Source organism: Neovison vison, chromosome 14, assembly GCF_020171115.1.
Source record: "Neovison vison isolate M4711 chromosome 14, ASM_NN_V1, whole genome shotgun sequence".
NCBI classification, from domain to species: domain Eukaryota; kingdom Metazoa; phylum Chordata; class Mammalia; order Carnivora; family Mustelidae; genus Neogale; species Neogale vison.
Window position 1 is genome coordinate 35962575 of NC_058104.1, and position 25571 is coordinate 35988145.

Here is a 25571-nt window from a genome sequence, read left to right on the forward strand (position 1 = left end):
ACATACAATAAACTGTTTTTAGTTTCATTGCTGTGTATACTTTCCTAGGTATATCACCATCAAAATTTGCAGTTTTCTTAAAAACACACAGAAAACTAAAAGGGAAGCCCACACTAAAATTCCACATAATTCACAAAACACTGAACTTTCTCTATACCAATTCAAATACTTTTTACACTGTAAAAAGTATTTCCTTAAGAAGATGCAAAGTATACTCCTTTCTAGTCACGACCACAATTAGGAATAAACTATATTCACCACCTTAACAAGAACTTCCACAGCAAATAATTCGCTGTCGTCACACACAGACAGCACTGTTTGGGGTCTATAAGCTTCCGAAACCATCCCACGATTTATACGGCCCGGGCACGATGCTCTGCAATGTGAAGAGAATCGATAACATTTCAAAACGTGGGTAGAAAAGGTGACGTGACAATCCTGAGACCTGAAAAATTTTTTCGGCCCCTAGAGCACATATGAAGCACCCAGTTCAGACCCTCCAAACAAGGCCCAGGGCCAACTCCAGGCACTCCGGTTTCCCAGCTCTTCACCCCGGCCCGAGAAAGGAGGGAAAACAACTTTTGTCGGGCTCTTCTTCCCCGGAACTGGCAAACCAGCGGGCAGTGCTCTGGCCTGCACACGTTTTACAGGGAGGCCTCCGTCGGGGCGGGGAAGGCAGATAGCGGGAAAGCCTGGCTTCGACGCCCCTTCTCCCCCCGTCACCAAGCCGCAAGCAGCCTCGGCCGGCCGCCACGCCGAGCGACCCCCAGGCCCCTCCGCGGAGGCGAGCTCGTTGTCCTGTGACGCCGCCGCTAAACACCGCAGAAACGCAGGGCGGCGGGCGAGTCCCGAGAGTCCGGGCGGTGGGGAGGACGGCGGAGGGCTAGCTTGGCGGCCGTCCCGAGCGCGCCACAAAGCCTTCGGCGCCCGTCGCTGTAGTGCCCGAGCAGGCTGGGGCAGAAATTTCAGGCCCGCGGGAGGGGTGGGGAGGAACGAGGGCTCCGGGGTGAACGCCGCGCCCACAGGCGCCCCCCCCCCGCCCGCGCCCGTACAACCAGCGACTGCCCCGCCCCGCACAGGCCCGCGCAGCCGGCCTTCCTCCCCCACGCGGGGCCGGGTCCACCCGCCCGCCGGCTCCTCGCCCGCGCTCCCTCACTCTCGCCCGCCGCATTCCCCCTTTCCCGCACCCCCGCCGCCGCCGCCGCATTCCCCCTTTCCCGCACCCCCGCCGCCGCCGCCGCATTCCCCCTTTCCCGCACCCCCGCCGCCGCCCACACTCACCTCAGCTGCCCATCCGGGCGCCGCGGCCCGTCGACCTAGTTTCCCCAAAAAAAGTCTCCGGTGTGCTATGCCCGATGTGTGGGGGTGGGGGGGTGTTACCGGGTGGTCGCCAGGGGTTCGGGAGCGGGGGCCGCGCCTTCAACGCAGCTGCAATCCTAGCCCGCCATCTGGTGGTATTTTCCACACGCCAAGGGCGCCGCTGCAGACTTGGGTCCGAACCGCCCTCTGCCGGCCCCGACCCGCACGCGGGCAAACGCTTTCCTGTGGGGATTGCAGGCATGCGCACCAGCGGGGCGGGAAACGCGGCCGCTGCGTGGAGACCCCGCCCCCGCGGGGAGCCGTACCTAGCTCAGCCAGTCGCAATTAGCGGGCACCTCTAGGTGAGGACGTTGTAGATGGTTCTTGGGCCGCCTGAGGCTGGTGGAAGGGCTGCCACTGTGGCGGCTGCGCGCCCCGCTAGCGGAGTTGCTGCCTGCCATTTTGGGAGCTCTCCCGAGACCTGGGAGGGAGGCCCGGCCCTGGCCCCTTCACCGGGGCCCCTCCCCACGTCTCGAGACTAGTGCTGCTCCGCAGCTCCGCCTGATCGTGCTGTCCGCGTCCGACGTTGGGTCGCCCGTTGCGGAAATGGGAAGGGGTAAAGGAGCCAAAGCCTTCTCCCGCCTCTCCTGGGTTTGAAGAGGGTCTCTGAGCTTAGCATTGCGTTAGCTATACTTCTCGTTGACAGCTGCAAGGCGCTTTCGCGAGGAAGGCTGAAAAGGTGTGGAGAACTGTTCAGGCCCTCCCGTGCCAATCTAGACGCTGCCATGCCTGCTCCGGGCCGGCTGGCGTCGTCCCTGCCTCTGGAAAGCAGACCCTCTCCTTAGTGCTGGCTTTGCATAAGGCGGCAGCGCTGGCCAGTTAGTGAGAAAGGAATGTAGCTAGACCGGGAAAATACAGCCTCAGTTTTGGAATGCGATTTCTCTTCCCACAGCATAGGGCTATTTTCAGTGGCTCTGAAATGGACGTGAGAAGTGACTAACGTGAGATCGTGATCAAAATATGCCCTTGAACGTCGCCTCTTCCTAGCCGCGCGTTTCCGTGACGGTGGCGCCTACCTTTCACCTGCTCACGACTTTTCAGTACAAAAGTGAATCCTTAATCTCCCGGCTCATCAACCCAATTAGTGACTAAATTCTCTGTTGCTAGAGCCGGCTCTGTTTTAATATTGCCTTAGAATGGCTCAAATCCTTTACAGTCCTCAGAGTCAATCTTCAGTAAATTACCCTAATTTCTGGTTTCTTTCCAAAAAGGGCACAAAGTGTGTGGCGGTTTGACTGGAGGAAGTCGCAACCGACCTAAACACACACACGCACAGGCACTAATCTCTGGTTTCTTTTATATTCTTTGCAAAGACTGTTTCCAGCTTTCCTTGTTATTAAAGGTGCCAGGTGCAATCTGTACTAAAAGGGGTGGCTCAGTGGGTTAAGCCGCTGCCTTCAGCTCAGGTCATGGTCTCAGGGTCCTGGGATTGAGTCCCGCATCGGGCTCTCTGCTCAGCAGGGAGCCTGCTTCCCTCTCTCTCTCTCTGCCTGCCTCTCCGACTACTTGTGATTTCTCGCTGTCAAATAAATAAATAAAATCTTAAAAAAAAAAAATAATAACTTCATTTAGTTTCCAGGGATCAAAGCAATGTGATTACAAATTCTCCAGTTTGATATTCTCTCCATCTTGAAGTATCTGTAGTCACATTGTGTTCCTGATCTCAAAAATTCTCACCAAATCAACCTGTTCTCTTTTTTCCAAAGCCAGTCTTCCTTGGACGGTGTAAGCCACCCCTTCTCACTTCCCTCCACCACTACTTTTGTAAGGTCTTGTATCTTCAATGTCCTTATCCACCAGCTTCTTCCTTTTTTGCTTTTCAACACACCGTTACTGCTGTTTTTTTTTTTTTTGGTTTTTTGGTTTTTTGTTTTTTAATTTCAGTGCTACTATTCTCTCCAGGTACTGTATTATCAGCCTTTCTTTCACACACATTTCTGAAAAGAAGCAGTCACTGCCTTCATTTGCACTTTATCCCTTAGCTTAATTAGACTTCATAACAAAATGAACTTACACTTTAAGATCGACAGAGTTATAATTTCCGACCATTTTCTCCTTCCTCATTTTCTTGGCATATCCAACCCCTAGCCCCTTCTTAAAATCCTACTTCCCTTTATTTAAGGACAATTCCTGATTTTTACAAGCTACCTGATTTACTGGTCTTATTCCTTTGCTAGCTCCTGCTCTTCATCCCACAGTTCAACTCCCTAATTGTCCTCAACCACATTCTTGCACTTTTTTTTTTTTTTAAGATTTTATTTATTTATTTGACAGAGAGAGATCACAAGTAGGTAGAGTCAGGCAGAGAGAGAGTGGGAAGCAGGCTCCCCGCCGAGCAGAGAGTCTGATGTGGGGCTCGATCTCAGGACCCTGAGATCATGACCTGAGCTGAAGGCAGAGGCTTAACCCAATGAGCCAGCCAGGTGCCCCCGCATTCTTGCATTTTAAAAGTCTCCCAAAATTACTGGTTCTGATTTTTCCTCAGCTAAGATTCCTCACGTTCCGATTACTTGCCAGGAAGCTCCAGTTCAAAATTTAAACATTTAAAATAATGCTTTCTTAAAATTCAGATTTCCCAATTTCTCTTCACATTGTAATCTCTGTAGTAATTAAAAACAAGGACTTTGAAACAATACTGCTCTAGAAAGCTGTGTGACCTTGGACAAATCTCTTTGTACCTCAGTTTCCTCAGTTGTTGGAAAAAACAACAGTACCTATCTCATAGAGTCACTATGAGTATTAAACAAATTAACAATTCTACAGAAATGCCATTGGTATTATTGCCGTGTTATTTTTATCTTGCTAAGAACTTTTTAGCCATTTTAAAAAATATCCAAGGGCACGGGGCGCCCGAGTGACTCAGCGGGTTAGGCCTCTGCCTTCGGCTCAGGTCATGATCTCGGGGTCCTGGGACTGAGCCCCGCATTGGGTTCTCTGCTCAGCTGGGAGTCTGCTTCCTCCTCTCTCTGACTGCCTCTCTGCCTACTTGTAATCTCTCTCTGTCAAGTAAATAAATAAAATCTTTAAAAAAGAAAAAAAAAATCCAAGGGCACAGAGTAGTCAACTTTCTGAGTTTAGAGAAATCTAAAATTTTCTTTATTTTGCCCTCTCACTTAACTCAATAGTTAAGCTGATGTTTATAAATAATTACTTAGTGTCCTATGTTCTAAATTGTAAGGCTAGGCTTGACTCCACCATAACAAGTATAATAGCCTTCTAAAAAGTCTTTGTCTTTCATTCACTACCCTTAAAAAAACGCACAAAAGCTTTCTGTGATTCCTATAGTTTATAAAATATAATCAAAAATACTTAATGGTATGCAAGAATGACTTGATCTTTTTCCAATTTCTGTCTCTTCACAAATTTTTCATATTAGTTGATTCAGACTGAAAAATCATAAATACAAACAAACAATAGGTACATTTAAAGTTTAGCTATTTGGTAAAATAAAGTAATGGTTATCATAATGTGTTGACTTTGTTATGTAATCACACATCTCCCAGGAGCCTCTGCATTTGTGAAATTCTTAAGATTCCAAAATTCTTGGCAAAGATTTTCAAATACCACAATTTTCATGAACAGCATCAACCCATAGGTATGAACAAAATATCAAAAGCGATATCTGAAACTACTGTGGATAGTAGCTCAAGATTCTTAAATATTTAGGGTTAGGGGTCCCTGGGCAGCTCAGTGGATTAAGCTTCTGACTCGGGATCTCAGCTCAGGTCCTGATCTCAGGATTGTGAGTTCAAGGCCCATGGTGACTCCACAGTGGGCCTGGAGCCGACTTAAAAAAAAAAAAAATTTAAATTACTTAGGATAGGGAATATAGTATTGGTAGAGCAACCATTTGCTTAGTCCACATTTCTTGGTGACCTTGGTATTCTACTTCATTTTGCTCATTTCAAATGATCTGAAATGAGCCCTGGCCAATTTGAAGTTTCATTCTTGAGGGGTTAGATGTCTAAAAAGGAAGACACATACCCATTTGTTTTATTTCAACTCAGTTTCTTAGCCAACCTGGTACAAAAGTAGGTAGTTAGTATTATCACTGCCTTCGGCTCGGGTCATGATCTCGGGGTCCTGGGATTGAGTCCCGCGTTGGGCTCTCTGCTCAGCGGGGAGCCTGCTTCCCTCTCTCTCTGCCTGCCTCTCCATCTACTTGTGATTTCTCTCTGTCAAATAAATAGATAAAATCTTAAAAAAAAATTAAAAAAAAATTAAAAATTACATTTACAGAGTTATACATCAATGTATTGTAAGTGTAATATAAATGCACTGAAGAATAAATGGTTAACATTTATTAATGAATACCATGAAGAACTTTGCCTTATAATACAAAAAGCTAGTTGGTGACTATTTACTTATTTATTTATAAAAGATCTATTTATTGGGGCGCCTGGGTGGCTCAGTGGGTTAAGACGCTGCCTTCGGCTCAGGTCATGGTCTCAGGGTCCTGGGATCGAGTCCCGCATCGGGCTCTCTGCTCAGCAGGGAGCCTGCTTCCCTCTCTCTCTCTCTCTGCCTGCCTCTCCATCTACTTGTGATTTCTCTCTGTCAAATAAATAAATAAAATCTTAAAAAAAAAAAAGATCTATTTATTTATTTAAGTAATCTCTACACCCAATGTGGGCTCAAACTCGTGACTCCAAGATTAAAAGTGACGTGCTCTACTGACAGCCAGCCAGGTACCCCCAGTTTGTGACTATTTAGATGACAAATTAACTTTAAAATTTGTCTTTTTCCGGTTTGGATAATCTTAGCACAAATAAGATTTCAGAATTATCCTATTGACCTTTAAGTTCTGCTTGAAGTGAAAGACAGTCAGCCAACTTGTTCTCATAATGATAATGATGGTGTTCCTTTCACGGAAGTCTCTTTTTATTTTAATGATTTTATGGTTTTAGAGCAGTTTTAGGTACAATAAAGGAAGGTACGGAAGGAGGAAAGAATGGAGATTTCCCCTATACCCCCTGCCCACACGTGCATGGCCTCCTTCCCCATTATCAATATTACTCACCAGAATGATATATCTGTTACCAAAGATGAACCTATATTGACACATCATAATCACCCAAAGTACGTAGTTTACCTTAGGGTTCACTCTTGGTGATTTATATTCTGCTGGTTTGGACAAATGTATAATGATCTACATAGATCATTATAATAACATACTAGTATTTTCATTGTCCAAAAAAATCTGTCCTGTGTATACTCATCCTTCCTTCTTCCTGACCTCTGGCAACCTCTGGCAACCACTGATCTTTCTATTGTCTCCACAGTTTGTCTTTTCTAGAATGTCATATAATTGAAATCATACAGTATGTCGCCTTTCAGATCGGCTTCTTTCACTCAATAATATACTTTAAGCTTCCTCCATGTCTTTTCAGGACTAGATTGCTTTTTTTTTTTTTTAAGATTTTATTTATTTGTCAGAGAGAGAGAGCGAGAGGGAGCACAGGCAGAGTCAGAGGGAGAAGCAGGCTCCCTGCGGAGCAAGGAGCCCGACCCGGGACTCGATCCCAGGACGATGGGATCATGACCTGAGCCGAAGGCAGCTGCTTAACCAACTGAGCCACCCAGGCGTCCCCAGGACTAGATTGTTCATGGATTTTTAGTGCTGAATAATAATCCATTGTCCAGATGTACCACAATTTTTTATTTATCCATTCATCTACTGAGGGATATCTCGGCTGCTTCCAGGTTTTGGAAATCATGAATAAAGCTGCTATAGGCATTCCTATGCAGGTTTTTTCCTGAACACAAGTTTTCAACTCATTTGGATAAATACCAAGGAGTGTGTGATTGCTGGATCATATGGTAAGAATATATTTAGTTTTGTAAGAAACTGCCAAATTGTCTTCCAAAGTGGCTGAACCATTCTGCATTCTACCCAGCAATATATGAGGGTTCCTATTGCTCCACATCCTTGTCAGCATTTGGTATTGTCAGTGTTCGGGATTTTGGCCATACCACTAGGTATGTAGTGGTATCTCATTGTTGTTTCAGTCTGCATTTCGCTGGTCACATCTTTTCCAGTGCCTGTTTGCCACTACATATCTTCTTTGGTGAGATACCTGTTAAGGTCTTTGGCCCATTTGTGTGTGTGTGTGTGTGTGTGTGTGTGTGTGTTGTTTGTTTACTTACTGTTGCATTTTAAGAATTCTTTGTATTCTTAAAATGTACACTGTACATTTGTGAATGTACATGTACAGTGTACACTGAATGTACCGTGTACAGTGTACACTGTAAAACTATGTGAATAGGAGCCAAAGATTCTTATACATTCCTTAAGGTAGAGAATAAAGTATCAGTAAAATAACCATTTGCTTACTCCAATTTTCTTGCTGTTTTTAGGATTTCCACATCATTGCTTATTTTAAAAGATCTGGAACGAAGCCTGACCCACTTTAGGGAGTCTTCCTCAATAGGATAGATACAAAATAAAATATTGTTTTTATATAAACAGGAAAAAAGAGCATCTATTTTTTCCAGTCAAAGAAATGCACGCATGGCAATAAATAAAAAGAAACTAATTAAATTATAACAGAACATTAGCACAAAAGAATTTATGATGAAAAGCAACAAATATATAACCCTTTCTACTTCTAGGATCAATCCCCAGGGCCAACCTCTTTTACATGTTTTTGTTTGTGATTGTTTAAGCATTTCTAAATATGCTCGTATCAGCTTTACGCAGTAGCTAATGACTCCTGGCTGTGAAAGGTAAGGATTAGGCTAACATCCACTTCAGCGTTTAACAGTTACATCCATTTTAGCGTTTTTTGTTGTTTATCTTTGAAACTTTTAATAATATACTGTGAAACTCTAGAGAATATTTCAACCTTAATTAGAAAGTATTTCAACTCTCCAATTTTACTACTGCCATTCTTTCTTCTCATTCCACTCACCTCCCTTTAACGTAATGGTCAATAAGTCTTTCCTATTCTGTCCTCTGAGCACTCAAAGTTAGCAGCAAACTTCCAAGCTAAGAAGAGTGCCAAAATCACATTTTCTTCTCCACAAAACTTCTGTCAGAACCACTAGAAAGTCAAAGGAAAATGTGCAGAACATGAAGATCAAATGGATTCTCTTCCCTTACTATCAATCGCCCAAATATTTATGCTTCATATTTGAGACACAAACCGCTTATACGGCTTTGTTTTTCCTAGAGTTTCAGATTGCCTCCCTCTCCCAACTGTGTATTTTACCTAATTTTTCGTATCAAGTCTTTTCATTTTCTCTACTCTTTTAGAGATTCTCTTTCTTCTGCTCCCTGGTACTTGTCCCTAATCATCTAATGAAACTGGGCTTCTGTCTCCCCTTTACCTAATTTTCTTTAACCCTGCTACCCACCTTTCCTTTTCTCTGCTTCATGGTTGGAGCCACTTTTTCTAGAATCCATTTCTACTTTTTTGGTTTATCTTTTTGTTTTTTTCTGGAGAATATCCTCAATAACTACTTCTAAAAGAATCGGAGGGAAACTTTTATTTATTTATTTTTTCAAGATTTACTTATTTTAGAGAGAGAATGCAAGAGCAGGGGCCAGAGGAGTAAGGGGAGGAAAGGGAGAGAGAGTCTGAAGCAGACTCTGCTCTGAGCACATAGCCTGCCTTGGGGCTCAATCTCATGACCCTGAGATCACAATTTGAGATGAAACCAAGACACTGACTGTGCCACTCAGGCGCCTACTTTCAGTCTGTTAACATTTGCAAACATTTTCATTCAGCCTGGTCTGTATACCTGATTGACTTTCCTCGGAACTCTAAAGGCATTGTCTGGTGTACTCTAGTGTTCAGTGTTATTAATAAATTGGGTGGAAGTGTAGTCTTATTCTTGATAAATGACTAGTTTCTTAATTCTCTCATCACCAGAAGTTCATACATGTTTAATTTACTTTATTACCTGTAAGTCATCTCTGGGTTAAGGGCGTCTGAGTCGCTCAGTTGGTTAAGCAACTGCCTTCAGCTCAGGTCATGATCCTGGAGTCCCAGCATCAGGTCCCACACTGGGCTCCCTGCTAGGTGGGGAGTCTGCTTCTCCCTCTGACCCTCTCCCCTCTCATGCTCGCACATTCTCTCTCTCAAATAAATAATAAAATAACTCATCTCTGGGTTGAAATATTTTATGAAAACAAGGGCTCCTGAGTGGCTCAGTTGATTAATGTTCAACTCTTTTTGATTTCGACTTAGGGCTGTGAAAGCGAGCCGTGCATGGGCTCTGAGCCAGGTATGGAGACTGCCCAAGATTCTTTCTCTCTCCATCTACCACTGCCCCCTCCCCAACTCCCCCACTCATGTCCATTCTCTCTCTAAAAAAAATCTATCTATCTATACACACACACATACACACACACACACACACACACACACAATTTGAGTATGTTTTATATAATGAAAACATACTCAAATCACTTCCTATATAATCTTTCAGTGCATGTTTTTTATAATCAACTTATTTCTAAAAAAAGAACTTTTTAACAGAAATACTACAAGCACGAAACCAATTGAAAAATAAAAGTTATTTGCCTTTCCTTTCCCTTGACATCTTACTTCCCCTTTCCAGAGGCAGACTGTTATTCATTTCCAGAAGTTTTGGACTTTCTCTTTTATCTGAATGTTATGACATTTCTAGGGATAAAAATTTAATAGCAAGCCATCAGGATCAGAATTGCAGATTTTTCTTTCTGAATTAATGTAAGCAATCAATGACTACAAGTATCTTGTCGATAACACTTATGTAGACATTTATGGAGCTCCTGCTAGTATATATGGCAGAGAATTGGTGTGATTTTTTGTTTGTTTGTGTTTTGAGCTTTTGTTTGCTTAGGTTTGGTTTGGTTAGAGTTTTATTGAGGTGAACTACACAAATTCAAAGTATGATTTATTTTTTTTTAAAGATTTTATTTATTTATTTGACAGACGGAGATCACAGGTAGGCAGAGAGGCAGGCAGAGAGAGAGGAAAGAAAGCAGGCTCCCTGCTGGGCAGAGAGCCCGATGTGGGGCTCGATCCCAGGACCCTGAGATCATGACCTGAGCTGAAGGCAGAGGCTTCAACCCACTGAGCCACCCAGGCGCCCCTCTTTTTTTTTTTAAGAATTTGTTTTAACGTTTTATTTACTAATTTAACAGAGAGGGAGAGTACAAAGCAGGGAGAGCAGCAGGCAGAGTGGGAGGGAGAAGCAAGCTCTCTGCTGAGCCAGGAGCCAGAACACTAGGATCGTGACCCGAGCCGAAGGCAGCCACTTAACAAACTGAGCCACCCGGGCGTTCCAAGACCGTAGTCTTTACTTTTAACTTTCAATTGATGATTAATCTCTCTTAGCTTTTCATTATATTTTCCCAGCACATCAATCTGGCTAAGGAATAACTACCTGTTTTAGTCAGCTTGGACTACTATAACAAAATGCCATAGACTGAATGGCTTGATCAAATTGATTTCTTACAGATCTGGGAAGTCTGAGATCAAGGTGCCTGCTGCTCAGTTCAGTTCCTGGTTAGAGCTCTCTTCCTGGCAGGCAAACACCGACTTTCTCACATTTGTTGCCATACTTGGGAGGGAAAGAAAATAGTGCCATTTAATTTAATTTATTTTTTTTATTATTTTATTTATTTATTTGACAGACAGAGATCACAAGTAGGCAGAGAGGCAGGCAGAGAGAGAGAGAGAGAGAGGAGGAAGCAGGCTCCCTGCTGAGCAGAGACCCCGATGCGGGGCTTGATCCCAGAACCCTAGGATCATGACCTGAGCCGAAGGCAGAGGCTTTAACCCACTGAGCCACCCAGGTGCCCTGAAAATAGTGCCATCTTAAAGATTTAAAAAATAAATCAAGAAACTTTACATAAAATCTGGTTTTGTGACTGTTCCTGAAGACAAGAAAAAGAACAAAGGGGGTGGGGGGGGAGAAAACCTGGCAGCATTGGACAACATAGCAAGAAACAGTTGGCTCTGAGAATAAGCTACCTGTCTAAACCAGTCTAAACTGGCTTTGAGCTCCCCATAAGTCATAATCTCCATCCCCCCCAACACGGAGGCCAAGTGTCAGTTTGTCATTCACCATAAGGCTTAAACTGTTGATTTTGAGTTTCCCCTGCTTCCCGGTACTTACTTAGGTTATCTGTCTGACTCCCGTGGGTATTTGAATTACTGGCCCTTGCTCTATAGTCTTTTTATAGTCCACCTAAAGACCAAATCCAGTGAAACAAAATCACAGTGTCTGAGTATTCAGCAGCTTTATTAGAAGACAAAAAAATGTGTATAAAATATCCATCAGCAGATAGTGGATAAATTGTAATCATACAATGCAATACCACAGCAGCACTAAAAAGTAATGGATGATTGATATACACGAAAACATGGTTGAATCTCAATTCCGCTGAGTAAAAAAATAAAACAAAAAGAGCACAGAAGGGTATTATTCCATTTATATAAAGTTCCAGAAAATGGAATTATCTGATAGTGATAGAAAGCAGACCAGTAGACGGAAAGCAGAGCAGTGGCTGCCTGGGGGATGGGATGACTAAGTGAGGCAGGGGAAAATGAATTACAAAGGGCTGGCTATGAGGCGACTTTTGTGGTTGATGAATATATTTATTATCCTGATTGTGGTGATGGTTCTGTGGGTTTATGTATGTGTCACAGCTTATTAAATCATACTTTGAGGGCACCTGGGTGGCTCAGTGGGTTAAGCCGCTGCCTTCGGCTCAGGTCATGATCTCAGGGTCCTGGGATCGAGGCCCGCATCTGGCTCTCTGCTCAGCAGGGAGCCTGCTTCCTCCTCTCTCTCTGCCTATGGGGGGGGAATGGGACTTAACACATTAGATGAGGATATCCCCAGACGTGGCCCGAAGTTTCGTATTAAGATCTATTCCTCCCACGTTGTTCTGAGATAATGCAGAGATCTCTTCCCATCAAGGCAACAAATGACCTCCCTCAAAAGATTTGCTCTTGGATGTCTACTGTCCAGTAGGCCTTAATGATGTTCAGTCTCAATGTTCTAGATAGGGTAACAGAGGAAAGGAACTATACCCCAAAGGAACTGTAATTAATATCTAGTCAGCATGAACTGAGACTGAATGTGTAGGATTGAACTTTGAGGGCACTTGATGAAAGGAGAGGAACATAAGGCAGATAACAGAGAAGTTATCAATGATGAAAAGGAAAGGAACATAAAGCGGATAACAGAGAAGTTAGATTTGGATGCACTCTCCCAGTACTTCAAGATTTAACATCATCATAAGAACCCCAGGAGACCACGTGACTTACTATTAGGATAGCTTCTAGAAGCATGGAAAAGGTGATGGCCCAATGCAACATGAGGTTAAAATGCCAGAGTTGCCATGGGAGACAGTGGAACAAAGAATTGAAAAGATCAGACAGTTGGTTATGCTGGAGACCATATACTACGTAAAGATGAAAAACATGCCAGATGATTCACTTACAGAAGGTCAGGAGGCTGTACCATATGTCAAGGACATAAGAAACGTATTGTTGTGAGGGGCACCAGTCTCATTAGGAGCTTCAGTGATGACTCTCCATGGGCCAGATCTGATGGCAAAGGAAGCCATTAAAGAACTGGGTTTACTGAGAGCAATAGGTAAAATATAACCCCAAAAATTATAGAGTCCAGATTATGGTGTTTAATGTTCAGAAGCCAAGTTAGACAATTATTGGAATATAAAGTCAGAGGTGCAAGCCAAGGGAAGTGATCTACAAAGAATCATAGAGATAAGTAATAGAACATGCTGTCCCTAGCTAGGGGAAACATAGATGGATATCCAATGAGGGTACTACTACATCTGATGATACCGTTTCTGTCTTCAGATGAATTTAAAAAAATATATAGCCAGGAGACTGAGTCAATCACCCCAATTAACATCATGATTCCTTGCCGAGTTTCAAAACATGAATCTGTTTTTCTACCTGGAGCTTATTAACTGAAGAAGAGATCATGTCCCCGTGAGAAGGGAACCTGCAACACTATGGGAAATGTACACAGTAATGATTTCTTCAGTATTTCCCCAAATATTATTCCAAAACATTTGTACCTAAGACCATTTACTCAGACAACTACGCACTGGGAAAATGGGGATATGTAAATATTTCAAGGACTGTGACCACAGAGTCTGAACTGACATTGATACTTAGAGACCCAAAGAATCAACACGGTCCCCTTCTTAGAGTACGTGCATATTGGGGGGGGGGGGTGCGGGGGGGGTGTCAGGTAATAAATGAAATCCTATTCAAAGTCCAGGCTACAGGAAGCCCACTGGTCTATAGACCCACATGTGAGTTATTTCTTCTATCCTCAAATACATAATCAGAATATATATACTTCATAGATAATACAAACCCCCTCATTGGGTCCTTGGCCTATGAAGTAACAGCTATGAGGAAGGCCAAATGGAAGCCTCTGAAACGCGCCCTAGCCAAGAAACATATTAAAAACAACAACAACAAAAAAAACCACAACAGTATTGCTGGGGGGCAGGGATGGTGGAAAACAGAGCTATTCTTAAAGAGCTTAAGGATGCAAAGGTGTTGAATCCCAACCATACCTCCTGACTGAGGAGTTGAGCTCTGCACTGTTGGAAGGTACAGGTCTCCAAAGGGAACACAGCAAGACTTCCCCTGAACTTATGAGCTATGGCTGCCAACCTGAGCTCTTTGTGTTCTTTGAATCCAGGAACCAGCAGGCAAAAATAGGAGTCACCATTCTGGCATGAGAAGGTTATACAACAAAGGCATGGAGGAATATGCTTGGCATTCAAGAGACCCAACTGGACACTTCTTGGTGCACCCTTCCCCAATTTTGACCAGAAATGCACAAGTGTGGCAATTTCAGTCTAAAACGGGCGTAGTGACCAGGAGTTCCTCCCCTTCAAGGATGAGGGTCTAGGTCATGTCACCAAGTAAGCCGCTGGGACCAGGGAGGGTGATGGCTGAGGGTAAGAGGAATCTAGAATAGACAGAACAAGAGGGAGAAAATGAGTATCAGTTATAACCCTCAGGCTAGCTGCAAGACCAGGAATTGTAGTTTGTTTCATCAACCTTCTTTTTTTTTCAAGTTTCCAAAGAGAAAGGGCCCACACTAACAATAATGTTGCTACTCCCAGAACATATATGAAGAAATATATCTGAACATAAAAAAGGGTAGACTGCAGTGGATACTGACCATAATATGCTACCCATATCTGTCTTGAGTGAAGGATCTGTTACCCTAACTTCTGGGAATGCTATGAGCTGCTTCAGAGATTGCCTCCAGTGCAGAGAGGCTTATTTCTTCCTGGGATGGCCCATATCCAGTGACTCATCAATACCAGGGTGTAAAAAGGCCTGTCCATCTCAGTCCAATTTGGGATAGCTCTGAGAGGCCATTCAAGCACAAGAACTCCCTATGATGTCACCTGAGGCTCACATTTGGCATGCATCCTGTTTTATACATCCAGATATATTTTTATAGAAATTAAAAATATTCTTTGTTTTCAAACAATATGCACTGACATAAAAACATCACAGCACAGTAATAAATGTTAGAAATCAATATAGAAGATTATAGGTACAGTTTGATACCAATTTTGACATTATTTGGGAGATTGTTTCTTAACGGCATACATACAGGGCTATGTATATATTTACACACACATACCTATAAATACTCAAAGGAAAAGACTGGGAGAAAAGGTATCAAAATGTTAACAGTGGTTATTTCTGAATGCTAGAATTGCAGATCCTTCTAAACATCTTTAACACCTTTTCTAACTAAAAAAAAGCAACAGACATGTATGCGGTTACTAAAGAAAGAATCTTGCAGAAGAGTAACTAAACCTCTCTCTCATTCCAGATGCCCAGATCCCTCTCCAGAGGAACCATTTTTACAGATTTCTTAGGTCTGACTCCAGAAATACTCTGTACCTATATATTAGCATGGAGGTTTGTAATCTCCCTTTTATACTTTCTTATTTCTTATACAGATAAGAGCATACTGTTAACATTGTCCTACATCTTCCTTTTTCCCTAACAACTGGACTTGGGATTATTTATCTCTATATATCTACAGTTGACCCTTGAATATAACACAGGTTTGAACTGTGTGGGTCCATTTACGTGTGGATTTTTTTACAGTTCAGCACTATAAATGTGTTTCTCTTTCTTATGATTTTCTTAATAACATTTTCTTTAGCTTACCTTATTGTAAGAATACAGTATATAATATACAGAGAATACGCAATCTGTGTTATGTTTGTATTATCAGTCAGGCTTCCAGTTGGCAGCAGGCTATTAATAGTTAAGTTAGGAAGAGTCAAAATTTATATATGAATTTTTGACAGCATGAGAGGTCATACGCCCAACCCCTATGCTGTTCAAGGGTCAACTGTACTCTCTTTCTAACAGCTGAATAGAATTTCATTGTATGGATGTACCATGTAGACATTTAGGTTGTTTTAAGTCTTTTACTGTTATAACATTCTTATATATCCACCTTTTCAAGCATGGGGGGTACACCTGCAGGGTAAATAGAATTGCTCGATCAAAAGTTACATGTATTTTAAATGTGTCATTATTTTTAATTGCCCTTCAAGGAGAGAGTACCAATTTATATCCACAAACTACAAAAACAAAAGAAGATTTTTTTTTATTTATTTATTTGACAGAGAGAGAGAGAGAGAGAGAGATCACAATTAGGCAGAGAGGCAGGCAGGAGGTGAGGAGTAGACTCCCTGCTGAGGACAGAGCCCCATGTGGGGCTCGATCCCAGGATGCTGAGCTCATGACCTGAGCCGAAGGCAGAGGCTAACCCACTGAGCCACCCAGGCGCCCCACCCCACTAACAATTTCAAGAGAAATTTAAGACTTCTGTAAGAATATTTATTGTAGCCTATTCACAATGACCAAAAACTTGGATACAACAAAATGTCTAATCATCAGATGAACAGATGAACAAATCGTGGTCTATGCACATTACATACAAAGGAGGAAACTACTTTATACCGACGAAGACTCCTTCCTTGACCAAACTCTAGCCAGACTGCTCTGAGCCCTCTTCTCAAGCCTGGTTCATCATATACAAACTTGAACAAACATTAACATGGTTTTCAACAGCACCAGGTCCCAATCCTGGGACAACACCAATCCCCTTAGTGCCTGCCTGAGGAAGCTCAAGGCATCTACTGTTTGTTCAATCAACACTGAAAAGTCAGGCCCTTGTCTCCCAGTGAGAAAATACAAGTGGTTTCATATGGACCAATACCTATTCTACTTTTTGTAATGTGTTACTTCTCTGACGTTATTTGTCCCTGGCCTTATTTCTTCATTCTCTCCTTAAAATGCCTTCTTACAAATCGAGGTGGAGTTTCATTCATGCGGGACTCTTTTCCTGATTGCTACAGTTATTACTGATCAAAATCCCGTCTCTCCACTTTAACCAGGATCAGGCTTTCTTTATCTTTGATAAGTGCACACAACATGGATAAATCTCAAAGAACCCGCTGAGTGAAAGAAGACAAAGGAATTACATATGGCAAGATTCCATTCACACGTTGTTCAAGACGGGGCAAATCACAGATTTGCCATAAATCTACCATAGATCCTGAAATCAGAAAATGACCAGCGGCGGTAAGGAGACTAACTACAAAGAGATACGAGGGTAACTTCTGGAGCTTCAGATCCCCAGTTGATGCACTTTTTTTAAGTAACCAAGTTTGTACAAACTGTTCCCAACAGATATTAAATCCATACTAACAGCTTTTCAAGAAACATAACTGTAATAAGTTACTGAAAACTATTTTCTTTCTCTCTGATCATTTCAGTGGCACATCAGATTCCCTTAGCAAATAACAGTCAATAAGAGAAAAACTATTTCTGATTCAACAGTGCTACACATGTGGTCAACAGCCCCTACAAACTGGAGAAGAAATGAAGTTGGGTCGAAGCCATTTAAATTCACATATATCACCACAGACTGTCCCCAAGTCTTCAAAACGTCTGTATTTATCTATTTTTTGAATCAACCACTACTAATACCTATTACATGTCATACATGGCTCTAAGTCTTTTATTAATGTTAAATACCGTATCGTCTATGAAGTGGATTATTACCATCCCCATTTCTCCCATCAGGAAACTGAGATAAAGAAGTGCTTCAGTAACACAGCTCTTAAGTGGCAGAGCTAAGATCAGCTTGGCACTGGACTCCATGGTTAAAATCACTATGCTAAGTCCTCAAGTACCTACAGAAAGTGCAAGTGTTCACTCCAAACCTTGGTTTTCCCCACCCTACAGTCACCACGTGGCTCCAGCCTCATGGACAGTCCATTCTTCTAACAGTTCACACTCCCGTCCTGTTCTAATGGAACACACACCCACATCTACCGTTTGTCTTAGACTTCTGGTCTCAGCTGAAACATCATTTCCAAATTACAAACTCAAACACACCCTGTATTTCTCAGCACTCAAGGAAAAACTGGAATTATGTATTTAACGGGTAATTATTTGCTTTCTGTCTTGACCAAACACTGGTCAGACCTATCCATCATGTGTTCCCAATCACCACCCACTACCACCCAAAAGGAACGGCCCACCACAAAGGGCCCCACTACACCCTTGGCCTCCACCCAAGCGCTCTGGAAAGGACTGGCTCCGCGCACCAGTATTACCCGGTCCCGGGACCGCACTCCCTCCGAACCACCCCCCGCCCCGCCTTGATTCGCCTGATCTCAAGTTCACAGTGGGGATTCTGACAACCCCCAGTAAAATGTAATCTACTCAAGAGGGAGAACCCGAACTTTTCCCCCAACAACACGACACGTACTCCCTTCACGCCGGTCTTCCACCAAGACCTTAGCCCCAACAAGGCCGACACCCCGTCTGCCTGCTACCGGCGCATCCCCAGGCCCGCTATCCCCAGGCCCGGCGCACAGCACAGGGGAGATAATCGGCCGCTCCATAAAACAAAGCCCCGCTCCGGGCTCTTCACAGCCGCGAAAGGAGGGGCGCACGAGCCTGTTCCTGAGACACAGGCCCGCCTCCCACCCAGGTCCCCGCTCCCAGAGGACGCCGGTCCCTGAGCCCGCGCCCCGTAGGTACCTCTGAGCAAAGAAGCATCTTCACAAGCGCCGCGCACTCCCTCGTCGTCGGTATCCAGGAGAAAAGCAGGAGGTGAAAGAGGGCGTCCTCAGTCCGCTGTCCTTGCACGCGGGGGTTCCGGGATGCTGACGCTGTGCCCCGCGGAGAGATGGAAGCGGGGTCCACAAACAGCGACCGGAACCGCCAGCTTCTGAGACGCGTGTGAGAAAAGATGACTCCGCGGACGCAGTGACGCCACTCCCGTCAGCTACGCTAACAACCTTGCCGCTCATTGGCGCGTCTTCCCAGTCGCTGATTGGACAATTTCCCCTTCCGCCTGAGGGAGCTTCCGTGTTGTGTGGGTGGAAAAGAAAGAATTATCCAGTGACACGGAAGCCAGGCCGAGGAGGTTTTAAAAAAAAAAAAAAAAAAAAAAAAGCCCGGGCCAATAAGCTTCTGGATCGACGCGCCAATGAGCAAGAAGGTTTCTGGAATCTGACGTGAGTGACGTCATTGAGCCGCGCCAGCTGAGAGCTGTGGAACCCAGCCCATTTCTCCCGTCTTTTCGGCGTTTGGCTGGTTCCCTCGGCGTCTGTGGACCTCCGCTTCCATGTCCCCGGTGGACACAGCATCCCGGAACCTCCACGCCCATGGCCACTAGCTTGAGGACGCCCGCTTTCCCCTCCTGTTCTTCCGCCTCGACAGGCACAGACGACGAGGGAGTGCGCGGCACTTGTGAAGATGCTTCTCTGTGCAAGAGGTACCTGCGGGGCGCGGGGTCAGGAGCCGGTGTCCCCGCGGGGTTGGGGCCTCGGTGGGAGGCGGGCCTGTGTCTCCTTCGCCAAAAGGTAGCTGTCACCTCGTGCGCCCCTGGTTTCCAACCTGTGAAGAGCCGGGAGCGGGGGGCTTCATTTATGGAGCTGTTAATGATCTACCTGTGCTGTGGGCCGAGCCTGGGGAGAGCGGGACTGGGGATGCGGCCCGAACCAGGCAGACGGGGTGTCGGCCTTCTTGGGGCTGAGGTCTTGGTGGAAGACCGGCGTGAAAGGCGTATGTGTGGTGTTGTCGGGGAAGAAGTTCGGGTTCTCCCTCTTGAGTAGATTACATTCCACTGGGGGTTGTCAGGATCCCCATCGTGCACCTGACATTAGGCCAGTCATACCGGGGGGGGGGGGGGGGGTCGGAGGGAGTGCCGGCCCAGGACTGGGTAATATTGGTGCACAGAGCCAGTACTTTCCAGAGCTCTTGGGTGAAAGTCCGCCGGGGTCTGCATTCTGAGGGGTGTAGCGGGGGCAGCGTCGCGAGCACAGATGTGTCACATATAGGCAAGCACGAGGCCGGAGTGTAGTTCGTTAAGCAGAAATTGAGAGTGTACTTTGTGGCGGGCCCTTCCTTTTGGGTGGGTGGGGAGTATTCAGTGATTGGGAACACATGGTAATTAGGACTGAAGTGTCTGAGGTACTCACCCCCTGTTTGGACGACACAGGAAGCAAATAATTACCCGTGAAATACGTCGTAAACCTTTTTGCTTTGAGTGCTGAGAAGGACAGCCGTGCATTAGAGTTTGTCATTTAGGGAATGATGTTTTAACTGGAGAACAGAGGGCTAAGAACAAAACACAGAGGGCCGGGGGTGGGGTGGGGTGCTGGTTTCGGTGAGGGCAGGGATGGAGTGTGCACTGTTAAAGGAATTGAGGGAATGTTCTTGGACTTGGGGCCAGGTGGGGATTGTAGGTTTGGGAAAACCAAGGTTTGGTGTTAAGAGTTGCAGGTTTTGGGGCGCCTGGGTGGCTCAGTGGGTTAAGCCGCTGCCTTCGGCTCAGGTCATGGTCTCAGGGTCCTGAGATCGAGTCCCGCATCGGGCTCTCTGCCTAGCAGGGAGCCTGCTTCCTCCTCTCTCTCTCTCTGCCTGCCTCTCTGCCTACTTGTGATCTCTCTGTCAAATAAATAAAATCTTTAGAAAAAAAAAAAAGAGTTGCAGGTTTTGTAGGTGCCTGGAGACTGAGGATAGTGATTTAAAACATGGAGTCCAGAGCCAAGCTGAGCCTCGCGCTGCCACTTAGGAGCTGTGTTACTAAAGCACTCTTCATCTCAGTTTCCTGATCTATGAAATGGGGATGGTAATAATCCCACTTCATAGCTGATTGTAAAGATGAAGTGATATTTAACATCAATAAAAGACTTGGAGCCATGTCTGTCGTGTAGTAGATGTTACTGGTGTTTGATTCAATAAATAAATACATACATAAGTACTGAAGACTTTAGGTTATCTGGGGTGTATTTTTGAACTGAAATGGCTTCTACCCAACTTCATTTCTTCTCCAGTTTGTAGGTGCTGTTGACCACATGTGTAGCACTGTTGAATCAGATGTAATTTTTCTCTCATTGACTGTTATTTGCTAAGGGAATCTGATGTGCCACTGAAATGATCAGAGAAAGAAAATAGCTTTCAGTAGCATATTACAAGTACGTTTCTTGAGAAGTTGTTGATACTGATTTATTCAATTCTTGGTAACACTTTGTGCAAACTTGCTTACTTTAAAAAACGTAAATCAGGGCGCCTGGGTGGCTCAGTGGGTTAAGCCGCTGCCTTCGGCTCAGGTCATGATCTCAGGGTCCTGGGATCGAGTCCCGCATCGGGCTCTCTGCTCAGCAGGGAGCCTGCTTCCTCCTCTCTCTCTTTCTCTCTGCCTGCTTCTCTGCCTACTTGTAATCTCTCTCTGTCAAATAAATAAATAAAATCTTTAAAAAAAAAAACGTAAATCAACTGTGGAGTAACTCAGATACAGCAAAAGGAGAGAGAAGTAGTGTTAAGTAGAGCTTGCCTATTCGTGACTCTCTGTGGGAAAGTTTTTATAATTTCTCTGTTCCTCTCTGCCTCAGTTTCCAATGCCCCCCTGTGTCTGCAGACAGCTACACATTGTAGGGGAAGTTTGCGTTTGGAATCACAGAGACTAAGGTAGTGCTACCCAGGCCAAAGGGCACATCAGCAGAGCCTGTGGGGATTTTTAAAGAAAAAAGAGGAGGATTCTGAGATCTTCCTCTAGACTGACTGAGTCAGAATCTTCTGGGATAGGTCCTGGACTGTAAAGACCAGGTATGTTTGCCATGTGGATGCGTTTCATGACAGCTTTTTTGGCACTGGGATTTCCTTCATTGGAACCACATGCAAGAAGATTTGGAGAATCCACAAGTTAACGTTTGAAACCATTTTGCAGGCCTCTGTCCTTCAAGTTCCGTGATTTTGTGATCTGCATCTTCACTGTGGTGCGTTAATAGCTTAAACCTTGTCAGAAAGTCATGTTATTGGTAACATAGGGATTACTTGCATGAATCATGAACAGATCCCTTTCTGCCCCAGTCCTCTCTTTGGAATGGGGATAAGAATGGTAACTAGCCTTTGGGATGTAAGGACTAAATGAGAAATAGATCCATGGCAGTCAGCACAGGATCTAGCAAAGAGTGAAGCCTTCCACAAATTATTATGACTACTTTTGATTTCCCTCCATTTTTTTTCTGATTGAATTGTTTTTTTAAGAGATTGACATCATGCATGTGACAGGGTCAGAGGGAGAGGGAGGGGGAAAGACTCTCAGAGAAAATTCACACTGAGTGTGGAGCCCAACATGGAGCTTGATCTTGTAACCCTCAGATCATGACCTGAGCCAAAATGAACAGTCAGATGCTCAAGCAACTGAGCCATCTGTGCGCCCCTTGACTTCCCTCCATCTGAATATCATTGGAATGAAGTTACCGACTCTGTCCTCGCTATGGATCACACTGGTTACTGCCTCAATAGATTATGGTGAAAAATCCCTAAAATAATGTTAAGAAAGCCAGTTAGCCTCCCAGGAGACCTAAGATGCTGCATGTTTGGTGTGTTTCCTCCTTCAGTACAGAGCCCTCGTGGGACCAACAGTGTTGTGAACTGTCTGAGACGGCCGCTGGGAAGATGAAATGTGAGGGGCTCCCCGCAGTGCCTGGCACACAGCAGGTGCACAAGACGGGTAGTTAGTGTCGGCACCATGTCACCTTCATGATGAACCATTGCTCTCATTCCTACCATTCTACAGTTAGAACACTTCTCCTTGGACATATTGGGCTTATATGGTATTCTATTCTAATAATTCCATCACATTTTCCTCATCTCTCCTCTCCTTATCTTCCCCATCGTGCTCTTCCCCTAAGGCTAGTCCCTTTTTTTTTTTTTCCCTGTGACCCCCACTCCCAACCCCTCCCCGTATCCTGGGAAATTAGAAGTCCATAATCACCAGCCACCTCTGTTTCCTCAACCTCTCTGTAGCCATTTCATCCTACTCTGTGCTATGATCCCTCTTGGGGGAGGGGACATCCATTCTTGATGACCCATAGGGTGTTCTCTGTATTCTCATACCCTGCATTTTTCAGGTCTGGGGGGTTCAAGATTGGTGTCCTCCTCCTTCTTTGCCCCCATGCCATTTCTTTGAGATCTGTGGTCCCGAGGGAGAGCACTCTGGCCTCCTCATCATTACTGTTTTCTCCCAACCACCTGCAGTTATTAAACTAATTCATGGGAGACTTGGGTGCTGGGCCCACAGTCTTCCACTCCTGAAACAGGCCTCGGTGGCCTCCGTGTGCTCATGGAGGACCCAGCTTCCACACAGGGCACTCATTTTCTCAAAATCATTTTCTCAAATGCCTACTTTGGCGTGATCACTTCTGCCACCACTCCCAGCGTGGTGCCCTGGGTTTCCACCCTGGTGCTGCACCACCTCGCACGTGAGCAGTGCAGCTCCTTTCAGCCCTGATCTCTTCTTTCCAGCGTGTTCCTTCTGTCATTTCTGCTCTGCTATCTGCGTGCTCTTCCCGAGGACCTCCGTGCATTTTTCTGTCCTTTATTCTCCCTTGAGGCTCTCATCTCTCAGCTGAGCTTGACGTTCCCAGCCCATGATTCAGCGGTTGTCCTGGCAATGCTTCTACCGCCCTTGTCTTTCGTCCGAGTAAACCCCAAACCCAGGGTAAACCAAAGCATCCATGCTCACCTCGAATCCTGATGGTGGGAATCACACAGCAGGGAAGCTCGGAATGACTGTGAGTTCTTGGGAACCAGCCTCACCTGCGCCCTCATGGAGCTCCCTCATTCTGTGGTTCTCCGGGCAGCTCCCTTTCCCACTCTCCAGAATCCTTCCAGCAGACTGTGCCCACTCTCCTCAACCCTGTGATTGACGCCGCCCTCGTCTTTCATTCTCTGTGTAGCATGGGCATTGGGATGGGTAGTGCTTCACAGAGAAGATGGGAACCTTCAGATTGGAACGCCATGAGCATCCGTCCAAGAAAGGGAACCGTCCTTTCCTCCCTTGACAGTTCTCAGCATCCTCCCCAGAGGTCACTGGGAGCACACCTGTCCTTAAGCACAGTGGGTTCGTTACTCATCGTGGGGGAGAACCCACATATTGGGGACTGTGGCGCTGATCAGTGAGAAATGGGTGTTTGAAAGAAACCTACTGGATCTGGGCTTTGGGCGGATGTTTTTGGGAGCGTTCAAGGAAGCAGAGGTGTGCTCTGGACTGAGGGCTGACAGGAGGCGAGGTAGTTCTGGGATTAGCTAGCTCTATCAGTCTTTCTAGAAGGAGGTGTGAGTAGCGTGATGAACAGTGTCATTCAGAAGGAAGGCGCTCACTAGTATGAGCCGGGAAAGAGGATGATTGGTATTTTGTGGTGGGCACAACAACCTGGTTTTGTGTGTTTGGACAAGAGAGGAAGTGGGCCTGTTTCTCTCCCTTCCTCACCACGGCCCGGTCACCTCGTGCTGCTGTTCTGCAGGGTCCTTTGTGTCAAACAGTAGAAGCACGTGGCCTCTCTGTACGCGCCGGGCCCACTCCTACCAGCCGTGCAGCCTTGCTCATGGTGCCAGCCCACCTCCTCGATGCCAGCACTGCTCTTCCTTCTTGCCCTGTGGAGGAGGGAAGTCTTCACAAGACAAACAGGTGTTTGCCAGACAGGGGGAACTAGCCTGGACACTGAAGCCCAGGGCTGTGTCAGCGGCACTTGACGTTGTGTCGGGGAGCGGGTAGCAAGAGAGCATTCCGGAGAGTGAAATGCGGGAGGACCGAGGGGTTCCAAGTCGGGGAGGTGACGTGCTCTGGTTTTTCGACCGTCCCCAGGAGCCGTGTGGGAGCTGCACTGGTGACAAAGGGCAAGTCTGTTCCCTTTTCCTTCCGTGTGGCCACACCCCTTGCTCAGGTCCCTTCTCCTGCCTGCTCCGTTGCAACATGTCCTCCGCATCCCACCTGCTTCTTGTCCAGCTCCCTCTCCCAACCACATGCTCCTGCTCTGGCGAGGGTGCTCTTTTTGGAATCCCACATCTTCTCTTGTTACTGTGTTACTGAAAACCTTTTGATTCCCCATTGGCTCCAAGGTGGAATCTGCACTGTGTGGTATGACTCTCTTTGCTTTTCATGCTCCTCCCACGGTACCCTGGGTCTCCTGCTGCGGACTGGTGATCTGCATTTGGATGTCTCAGAGTTATCCCAAATCCAGTCTCTCCAAAACTATACTCGAGATCCCTTTCACCACCACCCCTCCAAACTCTGTGAATGGAACCGCTGTGTCCTTCTCCCACGTGCAAACGGGAAGAGTTATCTTGGAACTCTGCTTTTACTTCCTTTCCCTCTTCTGTGATCATTCACGCAGACCTGTGATTTTATCTGCTAAATATTTCTGGGATCTAGAAATAGATCCTCCTTTTCTCCACCTCTCCTTCTGCCCTCTCAGCCCGATTTATGGCCATTTGTGGTCTGAGCCATGGTGCTAGTGTGATCGGTGAGCTTCCTGGCGCTCCTGCCTCCCCCAAGGACATCTCCCCCAGATTCCAGAGATTTGTGGAAGCCCCATGCATTCTTACCCTGCCTAGGGTCATGGCTTCCTGTTGCCATTGGAGGGGGATGCAAACGTTCCTTCTTTGTCTGCACGGCTGCTCCATCCTCCCTCTTCAGTCTTGCTTCCTCCTAGGTTCTCCCCAACCCTCATGAGCTCTCATCTCCTCTCAGATGAATGCAGTGACTCCACATTGTTGAATGCCTGCTCAGTTGGCCGGAGGCATGGTTCTGCTGCAGTTCCGGATGGGACCCAAACAGACTGGGGTGCAGCAGTTAGCGAGTCTTTCTTC

The 25571-nt window shown here is 45.5% G+C and overlaps 2 protein-coding genes across 5 annotated transcripts in view; one reads left to right on the forward strand and one right to left on the reverse strand.

The window, feature by feature from the left end:
- The window catches only part of LOC122895788 (aquaporin-8), a 182923-nt gene extending 164250 nt beyond the window's left edge, over window positions 1-18673 (reverse strand). The window contains exon 1 of one of the 4 annotated variants that reach the window (XR_006382285.1): window positions 18447-18673. The gene's annotated coding sequence lies outside the window, so the exon portion shown is untranslated. Of the gene's footprint in view, window positions 1-1281; window positions 1517-18446 lie in introns of those variants that run through there. The other 3 variants (XR_006382283.1, XR_006382282.1, XR_006382284.1) reach the window with 3 other exon arrangements.
- A 226-nt stretch (window positions 18674-18899) lies between these two features.
- LCMT1 (leucine carboxyl methyltransferase 1) overlaps window positions 18900-25571 on the forward strand; it is a 57442-nt gene continuing 50770 nt past the window's right edge. The window contains exon 1 of the mRNA XM_044233525.1: window positions 18900-19185. Coding sequence (XP_044089460.1) covers window positions 19076-19185 — 110 coding nt within the window. The 5' untranslated portion in view covers window positions 18900-19075. The remainder of the gene's footprint in view (window positions 19186-25571) is intronic.